Source organism: Leptodactylus fuscus, chromosome 7, assembly GCF_031893055.1.
Source record: "Leptodactylus fuscus isolate aLepFus1 chromosome 7, aLepFus1.hap2, whole genome shotgun sequence".
Lineage (NCBI taxonomy): Eukaryota > Metazoa > Chordata > Amphibia > Anura > Leptodactylidae > Leptodactylus > Leptodactylus fuscus.
This window is the reverse complement of record NC_134271.1, coordinates 131533127-131558237: the sequence shown is the minus strand read 5'-3', so window position 1 is coordinate 131558237 and position 25111 is coordinate 131533127. Positions and strand designations below refer to the sequence as shown.

Genomic DNA, 25111 nt, shown 5'->3' with positions numbered 1-25111 from the left:
CTGGGCCTCGGATTATTATATTCTGGGGTCTGAAGAGACTCCAGAGTATAATAATAGCATTGAAACAAACAGGCAAACCTCATGAATATTCATCAAAAACAATTTTGAGGGGTTCACCTGAAGCATATTGAAGCTCTGGGGAGTATATGGGGTGGGAACACTGTGGAGAATTATACTGGGGGTCTCTGGGGAGCATATTATAGTATATGTAGCCACTGTGGAGCATTATACTGGGTGGTCTCTGGGGAGCATATTATAGTATATGTGGCCACTGTGGAGCATTATACTGGGTGGTCTCTGGGGAGCATATTATATTTTGTGGGGCCAATATGAAGCATTATACTCGAAGAAGCACTATGGGGAGTTATACTAGGGGGCTCTCTGGGGAGCATATTATACTATGTGGAGCCACTGTGGGGAGAATATTATACTGGGATGGGCATCTAGGTAGCATATTATATTTTGTGGGGCCACTGTGGAGCATTTTACTAGTGGGCCTCTGAGGAACATATTATATTGTGTCAAGGCCACTGTGGACCATATAATACTGCAGGGCTCTGGGTAGCATGTTATATAGTGTGGGGACACTGTGGGGCATTATACTGGAGGGGTCTGGAAAGCATATTATATTGTATGGGGCCACTGTGGAGCATTATACTGGTGGGATACTGTGTTGAGCATATTGTATTGTGTGGGGCTTCGGGGGAGCATATTATACTTTGTGGAGCCACTGTGGATTATTATACTGTGAAAAGGCTTTGGGGAGTATATTATATGGTATGCAACATTATATACTATGGGGGGCTCAGTGGATCATAATATACCATATGGAGCAGTATACTGTGGGGAAAGGGCTCAATATTCCTGCTGTCAGCTATATCTGCTTCACAGCTCCCTCACTAAAATCTTGCACATACGTGTAATGCTCTATGACTGTGTCCCCCATACAGTACTGTGCATGAATTAGCCATGGAGCTATTGGGACCTGTGAAGTACTATAGGGGATGACTATACTGGGAACATACTCAGTAACGCAGATATCAGAGAGTCAGCAGATATCAGTAAAGGAGCCATGGTGTAGACTATTATCAAGAAGCTGTTGGGTGGGCCCCCAGAACAAGTTCCTCTAATGGGTCTAGTCAAATAATAAATTGTTCGGTTTTTAATCAAACTGAACAATTTGGAACTCATCTTTGATGAACTAAAATGGGCACCACCATTATGTTATTATTCTCTGGGGTCTCTTCAGATCCCATAGTAGAATAGCTGGAGAACCTGGCGAGGAGAGAAAAAAAAAAACCTTTGTGGGGAAGGTAGCTAGGTAGAAGCAGTGGTACGGATCCAACCAGTCTTCAGGCACAAAATGAGCAAAAATAAAATATAGCCTTAACTTCAGACAAAACAAAACAAAATCCTGCTCGTCTAAGCAACTAACTAAACAGTAATCATAAACTAACTATACATGTGGCTTAATAACAGCCACACGAACAAACCAATAATCATGATGCAGTCTCACTGGACTCAGGGTAACAAGACAGACCCAGACGCCTCCTCTCACTCCCTGGATCTGCCCTGAAGTACAGGCACTTCAGCCTTTTATGGCCCAGTAATGAGCCTAGGATCCACATCTAGGGCTGAGTCCTACTCCAGACTTGCCCTGGACCACACATAGGTCAGAAAGCTGGGGCTGATATAGTGTGACTCCAGCACTCTGCCTGTCACCTCCTCACACTTTATACTCACCTTCCATTAGTTCTTCTGGCCTCCTAGCGGCAATCGGCGACCTTTTCTGGTGCCCTAGGCCCAGGGGCACGACTGAAACCTGTGAATAGCCGTGGTGACATGGGCATGCCAAACGTCATGACATCTTGAACACATATGGACTTATCCACAACGTATGCCATTATTGTCTTGTAGGTGATGATCCAGTCTCTGGGTCGCTAACTATTCAGTGCATGGACCAGGTGTCAAATTCCCACTAAAATTAATGCCTTTGCTTAAAGGGGTTGTCCAACATTTTTTTAAAATCCATAGGATAGGGCATCAATAATAGATTGGCAAGGGTTCCAGTCAGATCAGCTGATTCCCCATGCACACATGAGTTGTTATACTCATTCGCTGTACTTTTAATAGTGGCCATAATGAGTACTGCAGCCTGTGTTCCATAGAATCCAGAATCCGGTTGCACCTGTTGGCTGTACAGGGGGCCACGTATGTGGAGATCTATAAACATAACTGTTGGCCAAGTTAACGTTCACCCGATGACTATCTTATATAGAGTGATGCAAATTACAGATTTTATACATGACTATTTCATTATATCTTTATACTTAACATGTGTATGATATACCTGTATACTCAATACTCTGTATTCTTATAGTGATGTTCTCTTGAACCATATAATGTATTGTCGGCTACCGTCTTAAACTATAAAATTCAATAAAGCAATTGTTTAAAAAAAATTAACATTATTGGGCACAGATTTACTTTCAACGTCATCTATTTGTGTATTTGTCACTATATCTATGTACAGTATCTCTCTGTATTCCTAATATATGGATATCATGAGGTGTAATAAATAGATTTTTTCATATGCTCAGCTCTGAAGCTATAGTATAAGGATACTGTATAAATAGCAGTATCATAGCCTGTGATTCCCCAGGTATACAGGTGGTACAGCCATGGGGAATAACACAAACAGATGCAAACACACATATAGATTATGTACACATCAATTATACTCACAAACCCTAAACTAATGCTATATTGCCATCATGTGGCCACTTCTTGGAAAGACAGTATTCGTGACACATACACAAAGAACATGTTTTCCATTATATTACATCGGTGATATTATATAGGTACAGACATGAATAAGATTCTGGCTAATGCCATCAATAAATTGCTGAAATAAATCTGCTGCGTTTTCAAAGACGACCATGAAAATCGCAGCTTGTCAATTATACCAATTGAAACACTGGTGTTTCCTTATAGGTTTAACCCTAGAACGCATGACGTTAAAAATACATAAATTTTAACGTATTGGAGGCCTTTTAGCCCCCATGCAAATAATATAGAAAAACACACTTAAATTACTTTCACAAGTTTATTTCAAAATTGTAAATTAAAATCTGAATAGTGGGCAAAATTTTTATTATAATGGAGCAAAAAGTTAAGCATGCAGCCCTAAAAGGCCCCAGGTATGCGTTCTAGGGTTAATAAGGAAAGAAAATCTGGTAAGAAAAACTCAAAGGAAAAAATTTGCAATGCGTTTCCGCCGCATTTTTTTTCTGCAGCATTTTTAGCTGCAACTGCTATCTGGTGTAAAAGGTTTAAGGCTAAAGCCCCACGGAAATGCAGCGTCTTTTGTTGCAGATTTTGTTGCGGTTTTCGAGCCAAAGCCTGGAGTGGATTGACCACAAGATAGAAGTATAAAAACTTCTTATATAATTTCCATTCCTTTTGTAGCCATTCTTAGCTTTGGCTGAAAAAAACGCAACAAAATCTGCAACAAAAAAAAGCAGTGTTTCCGCAACATGGGGCCTTAGCCTAAGGCTGGGGCCCCACAGGCCGGAAACGCCGCGGGAAAAATTGCGTCGTTATACAATACTTGCAAACTGCTGCATTTTTTTAATCGTAGCATGTCTATTATTCCTACGGGAATGATGGCATTTTCTGAATAGTTATAATATGGAAAGAAAGTCTGCAGAGGAAAACTCTGCTACTCTGTTTGGGCATGGGGGTAAAAAAGGGGTCATATACTGCAAATGGGCTTTAAAAATGGGGCTATATACTATGTGGGGGTATGAAAGGGGGTCGTAAACTGTGTCAGGGCCATAAAAAGGGGAATCATATGCTGTGTGCGTGGAAGGGTAAAAATAGGGGAACCACCTTCTGTCTCTGTCCATTTCACTCCTCCTCGCTGCTGGGGACATTTCTCCTAACCCCGGCCCTCCTTCCTTCACTAACTCTTCCTCCTGCACACATAGAAGATCTACAAACTTCATCAATATTTACCGTGTTCCTTCCCCTCATCTCCCCCCTGTCTCCTTTAACTGCTCTCTCTGGAACGCCCACTCAGTGTGCAACAAACTAGAATATATTAATGACTTATTCCTTAGTAAATCCCTCAGCCTGCTCGCCCTTACTGAAACTTGGATCCAGCAGTCAGATACGGCCTCCCCTGCTGCTCTGTCTCAAGGTGGCCTACAATTCTCACATACCTCTAGGCCTGAAAATAGACAGGGTGGGGGGTATCCACAATACAAAACAAGGACAAACAGCCCAAAAAAATATGAATGCAGTGCTTGCAATCCAAAATGAGACAAAAACACTTACATGCCCCGTAGTCTTGAAATGGTGAGCGTCACCCAGGAGTCTCTGATGCAAAGGATGTTATCCCCGTAGATAACTTGTCCTCAATGGAAAACTGCAAATAGTGTCTCCCAGCCAGAGCCGGCGTCAGCGCACGGCATAGTCGGGCAAGTGCCGGGGCCTACAGAGCCTCTGGGGTGCGATGATGTCATCACATCGCGCTTACACACGCAAGCTGGGCCGCGGCTTTAAAGCAGGAGCTGCGCTCACAGCTCCTGCTTTAATCGCCTATGTGAATGGAGTGAGAGAGCGGAGAGAGGAGCGTCGGCGGAGCGATGGAAGGTGAGTGTAAGTGTTTGTTTTGTATTATATTAAGGTGGAACATAATGAAGGGGGCCCATGAAACTGGGGGGCAAATGAAGGGGAGGGAACGGCATGGCACTGGGGAAGATGAAGGGGGTGGGGAGAGAACGGCATGAAACTGGGGACAGAGATGGAGGGGACCCAATGAAACTGAAGGGGCAAATGAAGGGTAGGGGGGGAACGGCATGATACTGGGGAAGATGAAGGGGGTGGGCAGAGAACGGCATGAAACTGGGGACAGAGATGGAGGAGGCCCAATGAAACTGGGGGGCAAATGAAGGGGAGGGGGGGGAACGGTATGACACTGGGGCAGATGGGGGGGTGGAACAGCATGACACTGGGGCAGAGACGGGGGACATGAAACTGTGGGCAGATGAAGGGGGAGAACGTGATGAAACTGGGGACAGAGGTGGAGGGGGGGACATGAAACTGGGGGCAGAGGAAGGGTGTATATGAAACTGGGGGAGAGATGGAGGGGGGGCATATAATTTACGGGTGACTGTAGGAGGATTATACTGTGTGATAAATGAATGAGTGGGCGGAGTCAACATAAAAGTGGGTGGAGCAGAGCGCGCCGCACATTTTTCCCCTCTTTCTATTCTTTAAAAGTTGGGAAGTATGGCGTTGGTGACGCCACACTCCTGCGTGACGTCACTTGCTTCATCTGCAACGCACAGTGTCTCGACTCCCCCGTGTTATGTCAGTCCAGGTACCTGCAACGGGGCTAAGGAATAGCAGTAGGAAATCTCGCCCTGCACTACTCCCACTAGCTATCCCGGTCCCTGCCTCACGGGTGTGGGTCGGCTGTACTCAGGCTAAGCCTGACCCCGACAGCTCCTCTCTCACTGACACCGTAGGCCTAGAGGGAAGTGGGAGAAGGAATGCCCTATAAGATCTCTAGGGACTGGAGACTAAAGGGGGTCACCCCTAACGAACAAGTGAAGCTGCTACTGACAGGGACTGACAAGGGTGTGCGCTGACTAACAACACAAGCAGCACACAGGAACAATGTGGGAAAGGATTCCCCCAAACCAATATGGGAAGGAACCATACACTAGGAAACAAACACAGGGAAACTGAGTAGAAATCAAAGGATAAGGCAATTCACTCACACAGTCAATTATACACAGAGGGAGGATTGGTGAACACAGAAGGGAAAACTCACACACCAACTAGTTCACCCAAACCTCCCAAAAACCAACCACGGAACTTCCTCTATCCAAGATAACCACCTACTCCTCCTGCTAAGGCCTAGCAGTGTAAAAGAGACACTCAGCACAGAACCATGGGAGGCATGGGTTTAAATACAGAGTAGAGACCACTCCTCCCAGGTGCAAATGGGAGGACAGACTAATCAACCAGGAAATAAAGCTGCCTACCAACAGTGCGCGCGTGCAAGTCAGAAGGTGTGCACCAATACCCACGACAGGACAACCCCGCAGCGCCAGGATGCCACCCCAAACACCGCGCAGCAAAAAACTCCCCAGGTAAGAAAAATAGAAAGCAATGAACCAAAGTACTCCTAACACCCCGCCTCCTTTACAAGTGGGCCCACTGAGGCTCTGTTGCCCAAGGGCCCATAAAAACCTGGAGCCGGCCCTGCTCCCAGCACAAGCTTTTATTATTTTTTAGCATACAGCTGGTTAAAATTACATTAGTGGCGGTGGGGTCGGTAGACCAAAGACTACGCGTTTCGGAGCATTGGCTCCTTATTCATGGCATGGCATTCATGACATGAATAAGGAGCCAATGCTCCGAAACGCGGAGGCTTTGGTCTACCGACCCCACCGCCACTAATGTAATTTTAACCAGCTGTATGCTAAAAAATAATAAAAGCTAAGTTTTATTAAGAACAACTTCGGAGTCTGTACTCTTGCTGGGAGACACTATTTGCAGTTTTCCAAGGTGGGGGGTAGGCTTACTTCTGTCACCACAGTGCATTTTTCAGGCCATTCCACTGATACCAGTCACTCACATTCCCCTCATTTGAAGTCCATGCTATCAGGCGTTTCCGCCCACTCTCCTTACGTTTAGCCATGATCTACCGTCCACCTGGCTCACCCTAACAATTTTTGGACCACTTTGCTTCTTGGCTTCCGCACTTTTTATCCAGTGAAATTCCCATGCTATCAGGCGTTTCCGCCCACTCTCCTTACGTTTAGCCATGATCTACCGTCCACCTGGCTCACCCTAACAATTTTTGGACCACTTTGCTTCTTGGCTTCCGCACTTTTTATCCAGTGAAATTCCTACCCTCATCATGGGTGACTTTAACATCCCTATTGATACCCCTGTCTCCCCAACTGCCTCACAGTTTATCTCATTAACCACTTCTTTTGGTCTTTCACAATGTTCTTCTTCCACCACACATGTAGATGGCAACACGATTAATCTTGTCTTCCATCGACTCCTCACAGTTTCTAAATTTACTAACTCTTCTCTGCCACTCTCTGATCATAATCTTCTGAAACTAAATCTGTCTAAGACTGAACTACTACTGTTTCCACCATCTAATAGATCTGTCCCTGATATATCCATTCCAGTCTCAGGCCTTACTATAACTCCTAGGCAGTATGCCCGCTGCCTCAGGGTCATGTTTGACGCAGACCTTTCCTTCACCCCTCATATTGAATCACTCGCACATTCATGTCACCTGCACCTCAAAAACATCTCCAGAATACGCCCTTTCCTTACCAGAGATACACTAAAGACACTTATTGTCTCTCTGATTCATTCTCGCCTTGACTACTGTAACTCCTTACTAATCGGTCTTCCCCTCACTAAACTCTCCCCTCTACAATCTATTCTGAATGCAGCGTCCAGGCTCATCTATCAGGCTAGACGCTACAGCGATGCCTCCGGTCTGTGCCACTCGCTACATTGGCTGCCTATTCATTATAGAATAAAATATAAAGTTATCACCCTCATCCACAAGGCTCTCCATAATGCCGCACCTCCCTACATTTCCTCCTGTCGACCGCCCAACCCGTGTTCTCCGCTCACTCAATGACCTAACACTTACATCCTCTATTATCAGAACCTCCCACGCTCGTATACAAGACTTCTCCCGAGCTGCACCACTTCTCTGGAATGCTCTACCCCAGACAATCAGATTAACTCCCAATTTCTACAGCTTCAAGCGCAAATTAAAGACACATCTTTTCAGACAGGCCTATCCCAATTCCTAATGTAAACCCTTCGTACAGTCATTAGAATCCCCAAAATTTAACCCTCCTCTGTTCCAGCTCCCACATTACCCCACATGATATGATGCCATCTCAGGCTAACTCTATATGTCCAAGCACCATCCACATGATAAAGGACACGACTGGTGACGGCTCAAAGTTTTAAGTTTGTGTAATGACAGTCACCTCTATTACAAAATTGTCTAACCACTGTATAAGCAATGCCGCCCCTGCTACCTCTTGTGTCACCCCCTCTACCTCATAGATAGTAAGCTCTTGCGAGCAGGGCCCTCAGTCCCATTGTGTGAAATGACTTTTCTTGTAATGTATCTTTCTGTCTGTATTTGAACCCTACAAATTGTACAGCGCTGCGGAATATGTTGGCGCTATATAAATAAAAATTATTATTATTATATTCTGTTTGTGGAGCAAAACATGGGCCATTTAATGTGGACGACTATAAGAAAGGAGTCATAAACTGAGTGCGGGAGCGTAGAAAGCAGGTCATACACTGTGTGTGTGTGTGGGGGGGGTCCTATACCATGGGACTGGCCAGAAAAAAGGGGTCATATGCCAAGTGATGGGCCAGAAATACATATAATACAAATACATATATCAAAAATATAACTCTTTTTTTTAACTAGAGCTACAAATATCATAAAGTTATGGATAATTCTAGATGTGACCTCGCACCCGAGGTTCAGTTAGGTTATTTTTACGAATTTCAAGCCACCAAGCTCAAAAGTTTAGCCATCCCTGTCTTAGACAGTTCTTCAGCTGACATTTTTTTTCAGCGATCCCATCAATTCTACATGAAATTGGTTCATGAGCTGGAGAAACTCCATACAGCTTCCTTGTCCCTTCAAGATGATCATGGACAAAGTCTTCCTGATCTGATCCCGTGGTGAGCCAACGCTGACGTGGTCTCGTTCCTCTTGTGTGATTGTACTTTCAGAGAAGAGGACATCTAAGACTTCACTCAGGTCAGGCGTGGCTTGAACAATGTGACTGAAATTTGAGCGCAAGAAATCTGACAAGACAAAAAGTTATGGAACTGATCAGAAGCCAGATTTTTGAGCTTGTATTACCACAGAGAATGAATACACGTCACAAGAAAGTTACAGTCTGTGAGAAGACTTCTGTGGACCTAACAAAATGTTAATGTGAGCAAGGAAAAAGTTACGAAATAATATCTACAGACTTTGGATGTTACCATTGGTTCTGGACCACATTCATCTGCCATGATATCCATTCTTGTAGTGGTCATCCTAATTCCTTACAAAGGTCCAAAGAACCCATCACCTATTCTGGCTAATATTAGTTCACCACTAGACAAACACTGAACAAGAACAACGTGCATGAGTAGATAGGGAAGTGAAAATCACTGCTGGTTTGAAATGGCCGCGGAGTCCAAGTGCAGTAAAAATTCTGTATTATAGCCAGAGCTGCAATCATAATTCTGCAGGATTCTGAGCTGAAGTTCCGCTGATTGTTAAAGCTAGGTTCACATCTGTGTTCAATTGCAGATCTTTTCTTTCCACTTGTTTGGGTGGAAACCAGGTATATCCCATTATAGTCTAAGTGGATTGGGTTTCAGTTTTTTGGGTCCCCATGTGGACCTGAAGAACGGAAACCTGAATGCAGGTGAATGTGCGTGATGTTACACAAGTTACTGAACTTCTTTCTTGTCATACCCGAGCAACTGTGGCATCTATGGTTGACCGCCATGACACTTTTTTCTTTTGTTTACCTCTTGCGATCACGCTGTGGGGCATATAATACTGTGTGTGGGCCCACTGTGGAGCATATAATACTGTGCAGGGACCCACTGTGGAGCACATTATACTGTGCAAGGGCCACTGTGGAGCATATAATACTGTGCAGGGACCAGTGTGGAGCATATAATACTGTGTGGGGGCTACTGTGGAACGTACAATAATGTGTGGGGGCCACATAATATGGACAAAGGAAAAATGTGGAAGAAACTCAGATGCTTACCTTTTGCATCTACAATGTCTTGACTTAAGGTATTAGGGGTAACATTGGGCTTATGACTCTAAGAAAAATCAGAATGAACGGATTAATTAACCAAGATGAAGGAAACAATCCACAAGTAAACTCCATTTATAATCTCACTAGCAGCCATGTACACGACCTGTCAAAACACCCCCCCCTCAAATATATGCATGCTCAAATTGGCCATGCTCCCATGTTAAAGCATACCTCCAATTTTTCATAAACATAGAGTACAGGTGAAAATAAGGAACTTTGTAATACATCTTATTAAAGAATTTTTTCTTCTCCGCTTTTCAGACTGTTACTGCCTCCATATTAGTCTATGAAGAGAGGAGGGGGATAGAAATGATACTCAAATAATCGCTGCTTTTAAACTCTGCTATTCTTTGCTTTTTTAACACTGCTGGGTTGCAGAAAAGAGGCTGATAATACACAGAATGAGGAAATATATCAGTTAACCAGGAGAATCCTATCCACTCCTCCCTGTTCCGTAGATACAATGTAAACAAACAGTGGTTTTATTGGGCAGGATTAGCCTGTGTGATCTATATGAAATTTACAATATACTTCTGTAACTGCTACTGCTACCTTTTAAAGGTTCAGGATACTATGGACTTGTTAGACGTGCCCTTTGATAATAGTTATAAAGTATCTCCCTGCCAGGATCTTTAAGCAATCAGCTAAAATCTGGGGAAGATCCTTGCAAGTATTCATTTTCTCTACAGCACCACCACAGGAAAAATTAAGCATTGCACATTGTCCATTCACATCTATAGTTTTTGTGTGCCATGTAGGACAGGATAGGTCCACCATAGTGAGAGATGCTCTTAGTAACTGCTCTTCACTGTGGCCAAGAGAAGGAGATCCCTTTAATGTAGGGTGCATAAAACTCATGCATTTTTAATATCATAGTCTATGATAAGATAATAACGGAGCTGCTATATATTAGGAAACAGTGGTACACTGCACCAAATACTCAGCTATGAGGGCCGTCTGCTTTGAAAGACTCTCTGCTCACATCCCAGACTTCACATATGCAGATGAGAAGTGGAAACTCTACATCCTACAGGACAAGAGGAGGCCACTGTGGAGATCGCTGCCCAATACTTGTCCAGCTGCCACCAGACAAGAGGAAGATGAGACCCCAAAGACTATTCAACCCCTCCACCCACCACCCAAAGACCTTTAAGCCCCCCATCCGCCATCCATTCATCACCCACACCTCCCAAACAAGAACGACGAGACACCAAGAACACACGAAGCCCTCAAACCACACACCCCATACTCACCCCCAACCATTCTTTGCTTTGGCAATATCAAATGTTTTCCTTCGGTTATGCTCGTTATATCTTGTATCAGTGGCACATGCAGTTACTAACATTAAGGCATCTAACCTATGAGCTCTTTGAGTGGTTTATAACAAACTTACATGTGATTCTTCCCTTTCGACTTCTTGCACAATTTCTCTGAATATACTTATATGGAAGGTACTGCTGTCTACAGATAAATGCAAGAAGATATTAGTTACTTCTGACACATAAACTGACCCTGATAAATGATGAGATGAGCGATATATCTATAATCACACACCTGGGATAGGAGGCTCAGGATTCGACCCTACATCACCATCAGGATTGTCTGACATCTGAAAGAAGAATCCAGAGAATTTACAAGAAGAATCAACATAAAGGTCTGTCTGACAAATGATAAAGCACAGAGTTAAAGGGAGTCTGTCACCAGATCCCAGCAAACAAAACTTAACCCTGCAGATAAAGGTTAGTGTCACCAGAACCTAATATATGAACCTAACTCTGCAGATAGATAGGTTAGTGTCACCAAAATCTAGTATATGAACCTAACCATGCAGATAGATAGGTTAGTGTCAAGAGAACCTAGTATATGAACCTAATCCTCCAGATAGATAGGTTAGAGTCACCAAAATCTAGTATATGAACCTAAACCTCCAAATAGATAGGTTAGTGTCACCAGAACCTTGTATATGAACCTAATCCTGCAGATAGGTTAGTGCCACCAGAACCCAGTATAGGAACCTAATCCTGCAGATAGATAGGGCCACCTGAGCCACTTTAGGGCCACCTTGTAAATTGGTGCCTCAGTTGCTGAGATATCCCTATCTTTGTCAATACACATTGAGCTCTTTGGAGCAATGAAGGCGTTGCTATTGCTCCAAGGACCTCAATTGCATATTGACAAAAATGGCGCTACCTCAGAGGCACTGATTCACAAGGGAAAACGCTGATGGATTAAGGTGACCCTAACCTATCTATCTGCAGGGTTAGGTTGATATTCTGGTGATAGACTCCCTTTAACCGGTTAAGGACCGGGCCCAAAAGTATGTTAAAGACCAGGCCTTTTTTTTCAAAAGTGACATGTGTCACTTTAAATGGCAATAACTTTGAGACGCTTTAACATAGACAAGTGATTCTGAGATTGTTTTTTCGTAACACCTTGTACTTCATGTCAGTAGTAAATTTTGGTCGGTATGTTATGTCTTTGATTATTAAAAAATATGAAATTTGGCGAAAATTTGGAAAAAAATGCAGTTTTCAAACTTTGAAATTGCATGTCTTTCAAATAGAAAGTCATACCACCCAAATTTTTTCATAAATATAATTAACCATGTCTTTCATTTATGTAGCAATCAAATTTTAATCACTCTTTAATTTTTTTCAGATATTATAAGGCTTACAAATCAAGCAGTAATTTTCAAAATTTTCAAGAATATTTCCAAAACACATTTTTCAAGGGACCAGTTCAGTTCAGAAGGGAAATTGAAAGGCCTCTGTAATAAAAACCCCCATAAGTCACCCCATTCTAAAAACTGCACTCCTGAAAGAATCCAAAACAGCAGGTAGAAAGTTTTTTAACCCTTTCAGCATTTCACAGCAATTAAAACAAAATGGAGGTCAAATTTACATTTTTCAATTCCTATCACTAATATATTCATTTAGCCCTAGAATTTACACATTTACTAAGAGTTAAAAGAGGAAATGCACCCCACATTTTGTTGCACAATTTCTTCCGAACACGACAATACCCCATAAGTGCTGTTACCCTAATGTACGGGCACACAATCGCTCTCAGAACGGATGGAGCGCTAATTGGATTTTGTAGGCCAGATTTTGATAAAATAGTTTGCAGGCACCATGTCCCATTTGCAGAGCTCCCAAGGTGCCAAAATAGTGGAAACCCCCCAAATGTGACCCCATTTTGGAAACTAGACCCCTCAAGGAATTTATCAAGGGGTATAGTGAGCCCTTTGACCCTACAGGTGTCTCACAGATTTATTTACCATTTAGACGTGAAAATGAAAAATTACTTTTTTCGTAATAAAATGTTACTGTAGCCCCAAATTTTTCATCTTTACAAGGGGTTAAAGGAGAAAATGCACCCCATATTTTGTTGCACAATTTCTCCCGAACACAACAATACCCCATATGTGCTGGTACCCTAATGTACGGGCACACGGTCGCTCTCAGAGCGGATGGAGCGCTAATTGGATTTTGTAGGCCAGATTTTGCTAGAATACTTTTCAGGCACCATGTCCCATTTGCAGAGCTCCCAAGGTGCCAAAATAGTGGAAACCCCCCAAATGTGACCCCATTTTGGAAACTAGACCCCTCAAGGAATTTATCAAGGGGTATAGTGAGCCCTTTGACCCTACAGGTGTCTCACAGATTTTTTTACCATTTAGACGTGAAAATGAAAAATTACTTTTTTCGTAATAAAATGTTACTGTAGCCCCAAATTTTTCATCTTTACAAGGGGTTAAAGGAGAAACTGCACCCCATATTTTGTTGCACAATTTCTCCCGAACACAACAATACCCCATATGTGCTGGTACCCTAATGTACGGGCACACGGTCGCTCTCAGAACGGATGGAGCGCTAATTGGATTTTGTAGGCCAGATTTTGATAAAATAGTTTGCAGGCACCATGTCCCATTTGCAGAGCTCCCAAGGTGCCAAAATAGTGGAAACCCCCCAAATGTGACCCCATTTTGGAAACTAGACCCCTCAAGGAATTTATCAAGGGGTATAGTGAGCCCTTTGACCCTACAGGTGTCTCAAAGATTTTTTTACCATTTAGACGTGAAAATGAAAAATTACTTTTTTCATAATAAAATGTTACTGTAGCCCCAAATTTTTCATCTTTACAAGGGGTTAAAGGAGAAACTACACCCCATATTTTGTTACACAATTTCTTCCGAACACGACAATACCACATATGTGCTGTTACCGTAAAGTACGGGCACATGGTCGCTCTCAGAACGGATGGAGCGCTAATTGGATTTTGTAGGCCAGATTTTGCTAGAATACTTTTCAGGCACCATGTCCCATTTGTAGAGCTCCCAAGGTGCCAAAACAGTGGAAACCCCCAAAATATGACCCCATTTTGGAAACTAGACCCTTCAAGGAATTTATCAAGGGGTATAGTGAGCACTTTGACCCTACAGGAGTTTCACAGAATTGGCCCAGCAAATTGGAAAATGACATTTTTTGCTATAAAATGTTGCTTTAACCCAAAATTTTGCATTTCCACAAGGGGTTAAAGGAGAAAATGCACCCCACAATTTGTTACGCATTTTCCCCCAACTACAGAAATGCCCCATATGTGGCTGTAAAGTGATGTATGGGCATGCTGTGAGGTCCAGAATGTAAAGATCGCTATTGGGATTTTGGAGGGCAAATTTAGCCGGAATATCTTTCAGGCACCATGTTGCATTTGGAGAGCCCCTGAAGTGCCAGAACAGTAGAAACACCCCAAAAATGACCCCATTTTGGAAACTAGACTCCTCAAGGAATTTATCAAGGGGTACAGTGAGCACTTTGACCCTACAGGAGTTTCACAGAATTGGCCCAGCAAATTGGAAAATGACATTTTTTGCTATAAAATGTTGCTTTAACCCAAAATTTTGCATTTCCACAAGGGGTTAAAGGAGAAATTGCACCCACATTTTGTTACACAATTTCTCCCGAACGTGACAATACCCCATATGTGCTGGTAATCTAATGTACGAATGGATGGAGCGCTAATTGGATTTTGTAGGCCAGATTTTGCTAGAATAGTTTGCAGGCATCATGTCCCTTTTGCAGAGCCCCCAAAGTGCCAAAACAGTGGAAACCCCCAAAATATCACCCCATTTTGGAAACTAGACCCTTCAAGGAATTTATCAAGGGGTATATTGAGCACTTTGACCCTACAGTTGTTTCACAGAATTGGCCCAGCAAATGGGAAAATGACATTTTTTGCTATAAAATGTTGCTTTACCCCAAATTTTGCATTTCCACAAGGGGTTAAAGGAGAAATTGCACCCCACATTTTGTTACCCAATTTCTCCCGAACGTGACAATACCCCATATGTGCTGGTACCCGAATGTACGGGCACACGGTCGCTCTCAGAACGGATGGAGCGCTAATTGGATTTTGTAGGCCAGATTTTGCTAGAATAGTTTGCAGGCATTCAATAAGTGCTTTAGCATCTTCTTAGAGTATCCAGATTTTTTGTGAAATGTTGAAAAAGATGCAAAAAAATGTAATTAGTATTTTTGTTTCCCAATGTATTCATCTAGGGGTATAATTTAGGGAATTTAGAGTTTATAACAATAGGAATTTGCAGGTTTATGCAAAAGATGGGGCTTGGTGGCAATCACAAAATTAGAAGTGGAATTTTCTGGGGAAGAGATCTAATAATGAAGAACAGTGTGGTATCTCTCAAAGCAAGGGACAATACACAGGCCTGGTTTTGAGGGGCATGAGGGACAATGGTAACGGGTATCTCTGCGTCGCCCATTTTTGGTGCAGACACGGCATTTTTTTTGCGCGTTAGCTCGTGTTGTTGTGGAGGGAAGTAGACTAATAAAATGCCTTTCAGTGAGTCGTTTGACATCTTCAGACTGGGGGGTCTCTATGGAGTCCTGAGGGTCAAAAAGGAGGTTGTGAATTATTTTTTCCTGGAAATCCAGATATTTGTCGGTGCCTCCCTTCTTTTTATAAAGTAAAAAGGCATTTTGGATTCCAATTTGAAAGAGGTAAATGGCCACTTTTTTATACCAGGTTTTGGTTTTTCTTTTTACTAAATAGGGCTGTAAGATTTGATCACTTAAATCCACCCCCCCATGTGTTTGTTATACTCGGACACACTTATTGGCTTATGCTTATCTGCTGTTGCCCCTCTTTCCCTCACTGCCACTGTTCCTGTGGGGTGTATTGTGCTCAACAAATAGACATCTCTCCGATCTCTGTATTTCACCGCCAACAGCTCCTCACAAGAATAAGAACAGGACTCCCCCTTTTGTATGCCCTTCCCCACTAGCTGCTGCGGAAAACCAATTCGGTTTTTGCGCATGGTTCCACATGCTCCTGTGCTTGCACAATGCAAGTGTCTAAATAGGGCCACACCTGAATAGAAGTTGTCACAATACAAGTGGTACCCTTTGTGTAGCAGGGGCTGCATTATCTCCACCACTATTTTACTACTGATGGGAAAATTTGGGGGGCATCCTGGGGAATTAATTTTTTTATCTCGTCCCTCATATATTCTGAAGGCGGCGGTGTAGCCAGAACTGCTTTCGCAAAGCTTATATAGCTTTATGCCATATCTTGCCCGTTTGGAAGGGAGATATTGGCGAAAGCTCAGTCTACCGTGAAAACTAAGGAGGGATTCGTCCACACTGACGTTTTGCTCTGGGGTGTAATGTTGTAAAAAGGAGTGGTTCAAATAATTTATGAGGGGTCTCAGTTTGAATAACCGATCACGGTTTGGATCATCACTTGGGGGGGCCTGTGAATTATCACTGAAGTGAAGGAACCTCATTATTCGCTCATAGCGAAGCCTGGACATGACTGCCGAATATATTGGGGTTGACTGTGCGGGACTTTTTGACCAATATGATCTGATTGAGGGCTTTTTTACAATACCCATATTTAGGGTGAGGCCCCAAAATTTTTTCATTTCCACCAGATCTGTGGGTGTCCAATCTTTGGCATGGGCAGAGGAAGGTTTTTGGGTTATGTACTGGGTGGCATATAAATTCGTTTGAAGGACAATTTCATTGAGGAGGTCATCGCTTATAAATAAACTAAAATAATTCATGTGGGTAAATTGGGAATCATCCACTGTTATGCCAGGAGATGCAGTAAATGGGTGGACTCTAGGGGCAAAAGATGGAGCAGGTGCCCACTGGAGGGAACGCACATCAATTAGTGGGAAAGTGTCACTGTCTGCTGCCGCACTGCTAGTTCCTGCACCTTCACAATCTGAAGAGTCAATGTCATCAGGGAGAACGTCCCCTGAAGACACATCGGAATTGACACTTGTATTGTAATTTTCATTGTCTGCAAATGTTTCAGTGTCAGACGCATCTGATGCATCTGACCAAAGAATGGCGTATGCCTCCTCACTAGTATAAAACCTCCTCGCCATAATGTCACTGATTGCGAGCCCTCTTTGGTAGAGTGGCTGTAAAGCGCCGCAGAATATGTTAGCGCTATACAAGTCACAGATATATATATATATATATATATATATATATATATATACCTATATGGTGGGTATATATATATATATGTATATATATATCTAAAATTTATACGGTAGATATATATATAGTGCTAGAGAGCTGATTATTGTGAGCCCTCTTTGGTAGAGTGGCTGTAAAGCGCCGCAGAATATGTTAGCGCTATACAAGTCACAGATATATATATATATACCTATATGGTGGGTATATATATATATATGTATATATATATCTAAAATTTATACGGTAGATATATATATAGTGCTAGAGAGCTGATTATTGTGAGCCCTCTTTGGTAGAGTGGCTGTAAAGCGCCGCAGAATATGTTAGCGCTATACAAGTCACAGATATATATATATATACCTATATGGCGGGTATATATATATGTATATATATATCTAAAATTTATACGGTAGATATATATATAGTGCTAGAGAGCTGATTATTGTGAGCCCTCTTTGGTAGAGTGGCTGTAAAGCACCGCAGAATATGTTAGCGCTATACAAGTCACAGATATATATATATACCTATATGGCGGGTATATATATATATGTATATATATATATATATATCTAAAATTTATACGGTAGATATATATATATATGGTGCTAGAGAGCAATTTATTGTGAGCCCTATAGGGTACGGTGACTGACACTTTCTGTAAAGCGCCACAGAATATGTTAGCGCTATACAAGTGACAGAAATATATATATATACCTATATGGTGGGTATATATATATATATATCTCCCTATCTAGCTCTGATATACACAGATATATATATATATATATTTATTTTTTTATATATATATATATATATATATATATATATATATATATATATATGATCTATATATAGATTTGGGGATAGGGGATTAGGAATTAGGGGATCGATGGGTTTGGGGGCAGGATCGGGCAGTGGAAACTGTGTATATGGGTGTTTTTTAGCAAGCAATGTCTCAAGTCTCTCTCCTTCTTCTCTTCTCCTCACAAAGTAACAATGTGTAAGGAGAAGAGGAGAGGGAGGAGACTTGAGACGCTGCCTGTACTGTAAATAAAAGAGATCGCTGTGACTTGCTGTCACAGCGATCACATGACCGGGGACCAATCAGATCGGTCCCCGGCATCTTCACCAAGTCCCGGGCTAGAGGTAGGGGCGGGACTGTTACCAGGGGGGGGCGCGATCTGCTCCGAAATGGCACCTAAAGACCGGATGTATTTCGACAATAGTCCGGTCTTTAGGTACCAGCACATGAGGCCGTAAATTTACGTACGGCGGTCCTCATGTGGTTAAACCTTTTAGTGCTCTTCCTAACAACCATAGACAATTACGGGTAGGGCCAAGCCGTGTGGCACTAAAATTGCCATAATATGTCCACAAATCGAAGAGGCTTCAGTTGTACTGACATCATAGCTCACTACTTTCCAATACAACTGAGGCAAAATATATGGTGGTTTAACCACTGATGTACTTTAACTAATCAATTTTACCCTACGGGCATGATATGTGCAGCCTGATAATGACATCCAGTTACTCTTGAAGGAAGATTTTATGTCAGCAGCTACTATACAGACAAATGTATATCAACAGACTACAGACAAAATCTGTGTAGTCCCACACCTGCGGTCATACTTTTCTCAGTTTTCTCACAACTTCTTTCTATCATGAATGTACTGTATATGAGCAAGAAGCAGCGGCTGGATAGAAGAGAGTACGAATGCAGGTTTAGACTACACAGATTTGTTTGTAGTCTGTTAACATAGAGATTCATATACTAGGCCTATATAGAAGCTGCACACACATTTTTAATCAACTTTTTGCAAAATTTCTTCTCAGGTGGAGACGTATCATAAGATAAAGGGTCAAGACGTTTGGTAAAATGATGTCCTGTACCTGAGAGTAAGGGGTGTTAGGTTTTTTGAGTTGATCCAACACTGTAATGATTTCTTTGTGGATCTCATCGGCATAGGCCACATTCATCTCATTGGTCCTTTTAATAATGGCTGAAATACAGACAGAAACAAAAGGATTAGACTCGGTACACCGCAGGACAAGCCCCTGACGATAAGATGCCCTACCAAAAGTGAGCTAAAGAGCAAAAATGTGACCACCAAGGACTCAGGGACTATATCTATACTTTTTTTAAGGTTTGGACAACCCCCTTACAGCAATTCGGTCCCCTCAACTATGAACTGAACAAACAATGGACTGTCCATGTAACGCCATGTGTTTCTGTAGGGTGTTATCTATAAGAAATGTGTTGGTGTCTGAACATCTCAAAGTCCCCTCAGTCACATAGGAAAACACTAAGACCAAGTTCACACGGGGTATTTTGGACCGAAACCAAAAGGTTCTGGTCCAAAATATGGGTAGCCGTGACTGGATGCCGATACACTGCACCGGCATCCAGTCGCACACTTGGCTCCGGATTATGCCCAAATGAATGGGCCTAGTCAAGAGGGAGTGTCTTAAATCGGATGCGCGAGGTGAATCCGCCTGAAAGAATGAGCATGTCGCTTCAGCATTTCCTTCGATCAATAAACCTTCTGCAACCTGTGAGTGCTGTCCATTGCTTTCCCCGATTTCTTCTCTGTCCCGGTTGTTCCTCAATCAGTGTCCATAGGACGAGCTGCTCCCTCTGCCTGGATATAATATCTTTATACATGGTTGTGAGCGGTGTCACAATCACACCTGGTGAGAGGCCACTCAGGTCAACATTACCGTTCTCTGGCATACTTCCCATTGAGATCCTACGATAATCTACACTATAAGTTTGCTCGGTGTCTACCTTTTTTGTTTCGCTTCTTTTTTCCGGGAGCCGGAACAAATGGCTCTCGGAAAAAATGGGAGCAGTCTTTTTGGTCAGGATTTTGAAGCAGATACGGCCTCAAAATCATGACCAAAAAACCCCATGGGAACTTACCCTAATATAGGAAACTGCACATTGTAGACGGGAAATGGGTGGGGGCTATTATTTGCAGAGTGATTTGCACGCTTCACTGGTTAGAACTATAGTATTTCAGTGCTGGAGTCCTGGGTTCGAATCCAGCTGAAGACAACATCGACAAGGAATTTGTATGTCCTCTATGTGTTTGTCTAGGTTTCCGCCTACACTTCAAAGACCTACTGATAGGGAATGAAGAGTGTGAGCCCTATATGGGACAGTGGCTGAGAATGTCTGTGTAGTGCTAAGAAATATAAAAATAATAATACCCTCCTTGACCGCCCAGCAGATACCTCTTCCAATACCCAGCTCTTTTAAAACAGTCGGAGAAATTTACTTTGGTTTCTATTAGAGATGAGCGAACACTAAAATGTTCGAGGTTCGAAATTCGATTCGAACAGCCGCTCAATGTTCGTGTGTTCGAACGGGTTTCGAACCCCATTATAGTCTATGGGGAACAGATACTCGTTAAGGGGGAAACCCAAATCCGTGTCTGGAGGGTCACCAAGTCCACTATGACACCCCAGGAAATGATGCCAACACCTCTGGAATGACACTGGGACAGCAGGGGAAGCATGTCTGGGGGCATCTAACACACCAAAGACCCTCTATTACCCCAACATCACAGCCTAACAACTACACACTTTACACACTCAATACCACCTCTCTGACAGTAGGAAAACACCTTGAAACATGTGTATTTGGCACTTGCAGTGAGGAGAGCTTGTCACCAGCAGTGAATTTGGCCCTTGTAGTAAGTTGAGGTTGGCACCAACATTTGTTTTGAAAATCAGGGTGGATTGAGCCTCTAACCAGCAGAGTTTGGGCAAATTCATGGTGGAGGGAGCCTCTAAACACCCCAGTTTGGGCAAATTCATGGTGGAGGGAGCCTCTAAAAACCCCAGTTTGGACCAATTCATGGTGGAGGGAGCCTCTAACCAGCCCAGTTTGGGCAAATTCATGGTGGAGGGAGCCTCTAAAAAACCCAGTTTGGACCAATTCATGGTGGAGGGAGCCTCTAACCAGCCCAGTTTGGGCAAATTCATGGTGGAGGGAGCCTCTAACCAGCCCAGTTTGGACCAATTAATGGTGGAGGGAGCCTCTAACCAGCCCAGTTTGGACCAATTAATGGTGGAGGGAGCCTCTAACCAGCCCAGTTTGAACCAATTCATGGTGGAGGGAGCCTCTAAACAGCCCAGTTTGGGCAAATTCATGGTGGAGGGAGCCTCTAAAAAACCCAGTTTGGACCAATTCATGGTGGAGGGAGCCTCTAACCAGCCCAGTTTGGACCAATTAATGGTGGAGGGAGCCTCTAACCAGCCCAGTTTGGACCAATTCATGGTGGAGGGAGCCTCTAAACAGCCAAGTTTTGGGAAATTCATGGTGGAGGGAGCCTCTAACCAGCCCAGTTTGGACCAATTCATGGTGGAGGGAGCCTCTAAACAGCCAAGTTTTGGGAAATTCATGGTGGAGGGAGCCTCTAACCAGCCCAGTTTGGACCAATTCATGGTGGAGGGAGCCTCTAAAAAACCCAGTTTGGACCAATTCATGGTGGAGGGAGCCTCTAAACAGCCCAGTTTGGGCAAATTCATGGTGGAGGGAGCCTCTAACCAGCCCAGTTTGGACCAATTAATGGTGGAGGGAGCCTCTAAACAGCCCAGTTTGGGCAAATTCATGGTGGAGGGAGCCTCTAACCAGCCCAGTTTGGACCAATTCATGGTGGAGGGAGCCTCTAACCAGCCCAGTTTGGGCAAATTCATGGTGGAGGGAGCCTCTAAAAAACCCAGTTTGGACCAATTCATGGTGGAGGGAGCCTCTAACCAGCCCAGTTTGGGCAAATTCATGGTGGAGGGAGCCTCTAACCAGCCCAGTTTGGACCAATTAATGGTGGAGGGAGCCTCTAACCAGCCCAGTTTGGACCAATTCATGGTGGAGGGAGCCTCTAACCAGCCCAGTTTGGACCAATTAATGGTGGAGGGAGCCTCTAAACAGCCAAGTTTTGGGAAATTCATGGTGGAGGGAGCCTCTAACCAGCCCAGTTTGGACCAATTCATGGTGGAGGGAGCCTCCAAACAGCCCAGTTTGGGCAAATTCATGGTGGAGGGAGCCTCTAAAAAACCCAGTTTGGACCAATTCATGGTGGAGGGAGCCTCTAATTAGCCCAGTTTGGACCAATTAATTGTGGAGGGAGCCTCTAACCAGCCCAGTTTGGACCAATTAATGGTGGAGGGAGCCTCTAAACAGCCCAGTTTGGGCAAATTCATGGTGGAGGGAGCCTCTAACCAGCCCAGTTTGGACCAATTAATGGTGGAGGGAGCCTCTAACCAGCCCAGTTTGGACCAATTAATGGTGGAGGGAGCCTCTAACCACCCCAGTTTGGACCAATTCATGGTGGAGGGAGCCTCTAACCAGCCCAGTTTGGACCAATTCATGGTGGAGGGAGCCTCTAAAAAACCCAGTTTGGACCAATTCATGGTGGAGGGAGCCTCTAAACAGCCCAGTTTGGGCAAATTCATGGTGGAGGGAGCCTCTAAAAAACCCAGTTTGGACCAATTCATGGTGGAGGGAGCCTCTAACCAGCCCAGTTTGGACCAATTAATGGTGGAGGGAGCCTCTAAACAGCCAAGTTTGGACCAATTCATGGTGGAGGGAGCCTCTAAAAACCCCAGTTTGGACCAATTCATGGTGGAGGGAGCCTCTAACCAGCCCAGTTTGGACCAATTAATGGTGGAGGGAGCCTCTAACCAGCCCAGTTTGGACCAATTCATGGTGGAGGGAGCCTCTAAACAGCCCAGTTTGGGCAAATTCATGGTGGAGGGAGCCTCTAAAAAACCCAGTTTGGACCAATTCATGGTGGAGGGAGCCTCTAATTAGCCCAGTTTGGACCAATTAATTGTGGAGGGAGCCTCTAACCAGCCCAGTTTGGACCAATTAATGGTGGAGGGAGCCTCTAAACAGCCCAGTTTGGGCAAATTCATGGTGGAGGGAGCCTCTAACCAGCCCAGTTTGGACCAATTAATGGTGGAGGGAGCCTCTAACCAGCCCAGTTTGGACCAATTAATGGTGGAGGGAGCCTCTAACCACCCCAGTTTGGACCAATTCATGGTGGAGGGAGCCTCTAACCAGCCCAGTTTGGACCAATTCATGGTGGAGGGAGCCTCTAACCAGCCCAGTTTGGACCAATTAATGGTGGAGGGAGCCTCTAACCACCCCAGTTTGGACCAATTCATGGTGGAGGGAGCCTCTAAAAAACCCAGTTTGGACCAATTCATGGTGGAGGGAGCCTCTAAACAGCCCAGTTTGGGCAAATTCATGGTGGAGGGAGCCTCTAAACAGCCCAGTTTGGGCAAATTCATGGTGGAGGGAGCCTCTAACCAGCCCAGTTTGGACCAATTAATGGTGGAGGGAGCCTCTAACCAGCCCAGTTTGGACCAATTCATGGTGGAGGGAGCCTCTAAACAGCCCAGTTTGGGCAAATTCATGGTGGAAGGAGCCTCTAACCAGCAGAGTTGTGGGAAAGCAGGGTGGAGGGAGCCTCTAACCAGCAGAGTTGGTGGAAATCAGGGTGGAGGGAGCCTCTAACCAGCAGAGTTGGGGGAAATCATGTTGGAGGGAGCCTAGTATTAGCAGAATTGTGCAACGCTTATGGTGGATGAGTATGAGGATGCGGAGGAATTGGAGAGGTTGAGTACAGACATGGAGTTTCATGTTGGGGTGCTTTACACAGGTGGGCACAAAAATGAAGGCTCTATCCAGTGGTGGTTCATTTTTATCAAAGTGAGCCGGTCGGCACTCTCAGCTGACAGACGGGTGCGCTTGTCAGTGATGATGCCACCGGCTGCACTGAACACCCTCTCAGATAGGACGCTGGCGGCAGGACAGGACAGCACCTCCAAGGCATATAGGGCAAGTTCAAGCCACAGGTCCAACTTCGACACCCAATACGTGTAGGGCGCAGAGGGGTCGGAGAGGACAGGGCTGTGGTCGGAAAGGTATTCCCGCAACATGCGCCTATACTTCTCACGCCTGGTGACACTAGGACCCTCCGTGGCGGCACTTTGGCGAGGGGGTGCCATCAAGTTGTCCCAGACCTTAGACAGTGTGCCCCTCGTTTGTGTGGACCGGTGAGAACTTGGTTGCCTACTGGAGGAACTGCCCTCCCTGCCGCCACTGTCACATGCTGGAAACATCTCCATCATATTCTGCACCAATTGCCTGTGGCAAGCATTGATGCGATTGGCCCTCCCCTCTACCGGAATAAAAGACGAGATGTTGTTTTTATACCGGGGGTCAAGGATAGCAAAGATCCAGTACTGGTTGTCCTCCATGATTTTGACAATACGCTTGTCGGTTGTAAAGCACCCCAACATGAACTCAGCCATGTCTGCCACAGTGTTAGTTGGCATGACTCCTCTGGCCCCACCGGAAAGTTCAATCTCCATTTCCTCCTCATCCTCCATGTCTACCCATCCGCGCTGCAACAATGGGACGATTCGAAGTTGCCCGGAAGCCTCCTGTATCACCATCACATCATCGGACAACTCTTCTTCCTCCTCCTCCTCCTCCTCCTCCTCCATTAAACGCAGTGAAGCGGACAGATGTGTGGACCTACTCTCCAGCTGTGACGGATCGGATGCTATCCCTAACTCCTCTGTGTGATCTGAGTTATCCCTGATGTCAATCAGGGATTCTCTCAGAACACACAAGAGCGGGATTGTAAGGCTCACCATCGCATCCTCAGAGCTCAC

General features: G+C 44.2%; 1 protein-coding gene across 1 annotated transcript in view; it reads right to left on the bottom strand.

Annotated features, from left to right (window-relative positions):
• Window positions 1-8635: 8635 nt before the first annotated feature.
• The window catches only part of LOC142213333 (receptor-interacting serine/threonine-protein kinase 2-like), a 32491-nt gene continuing 16015 nt past the window's right edge, over window positions 8636-25111 (bottom strand). Inside the window, exons 6-10 of the mRNA XM_075281647.1 lie at window positions 19313-19422; window positions 11469-11523; window positions 11308-11375; window positions 9861-9918; window positions 8636-8892 (exon numbers count right to left, since the gene is read on the bottom strand). Of these exons, the coding sequence (XP_075137748.1) occupies window positions 8636-8892; window positions 9861-9918; window positions 11308-11375; window positions 11469-11523; window positions 19313-19422 (548 nt within the window). The remainder of the gene's footprint in view (window positions 8893-9860; window positions 9919-11307; window positions 11376-11468; window positions 11524-19312; window positions 19423-25111) is intronic.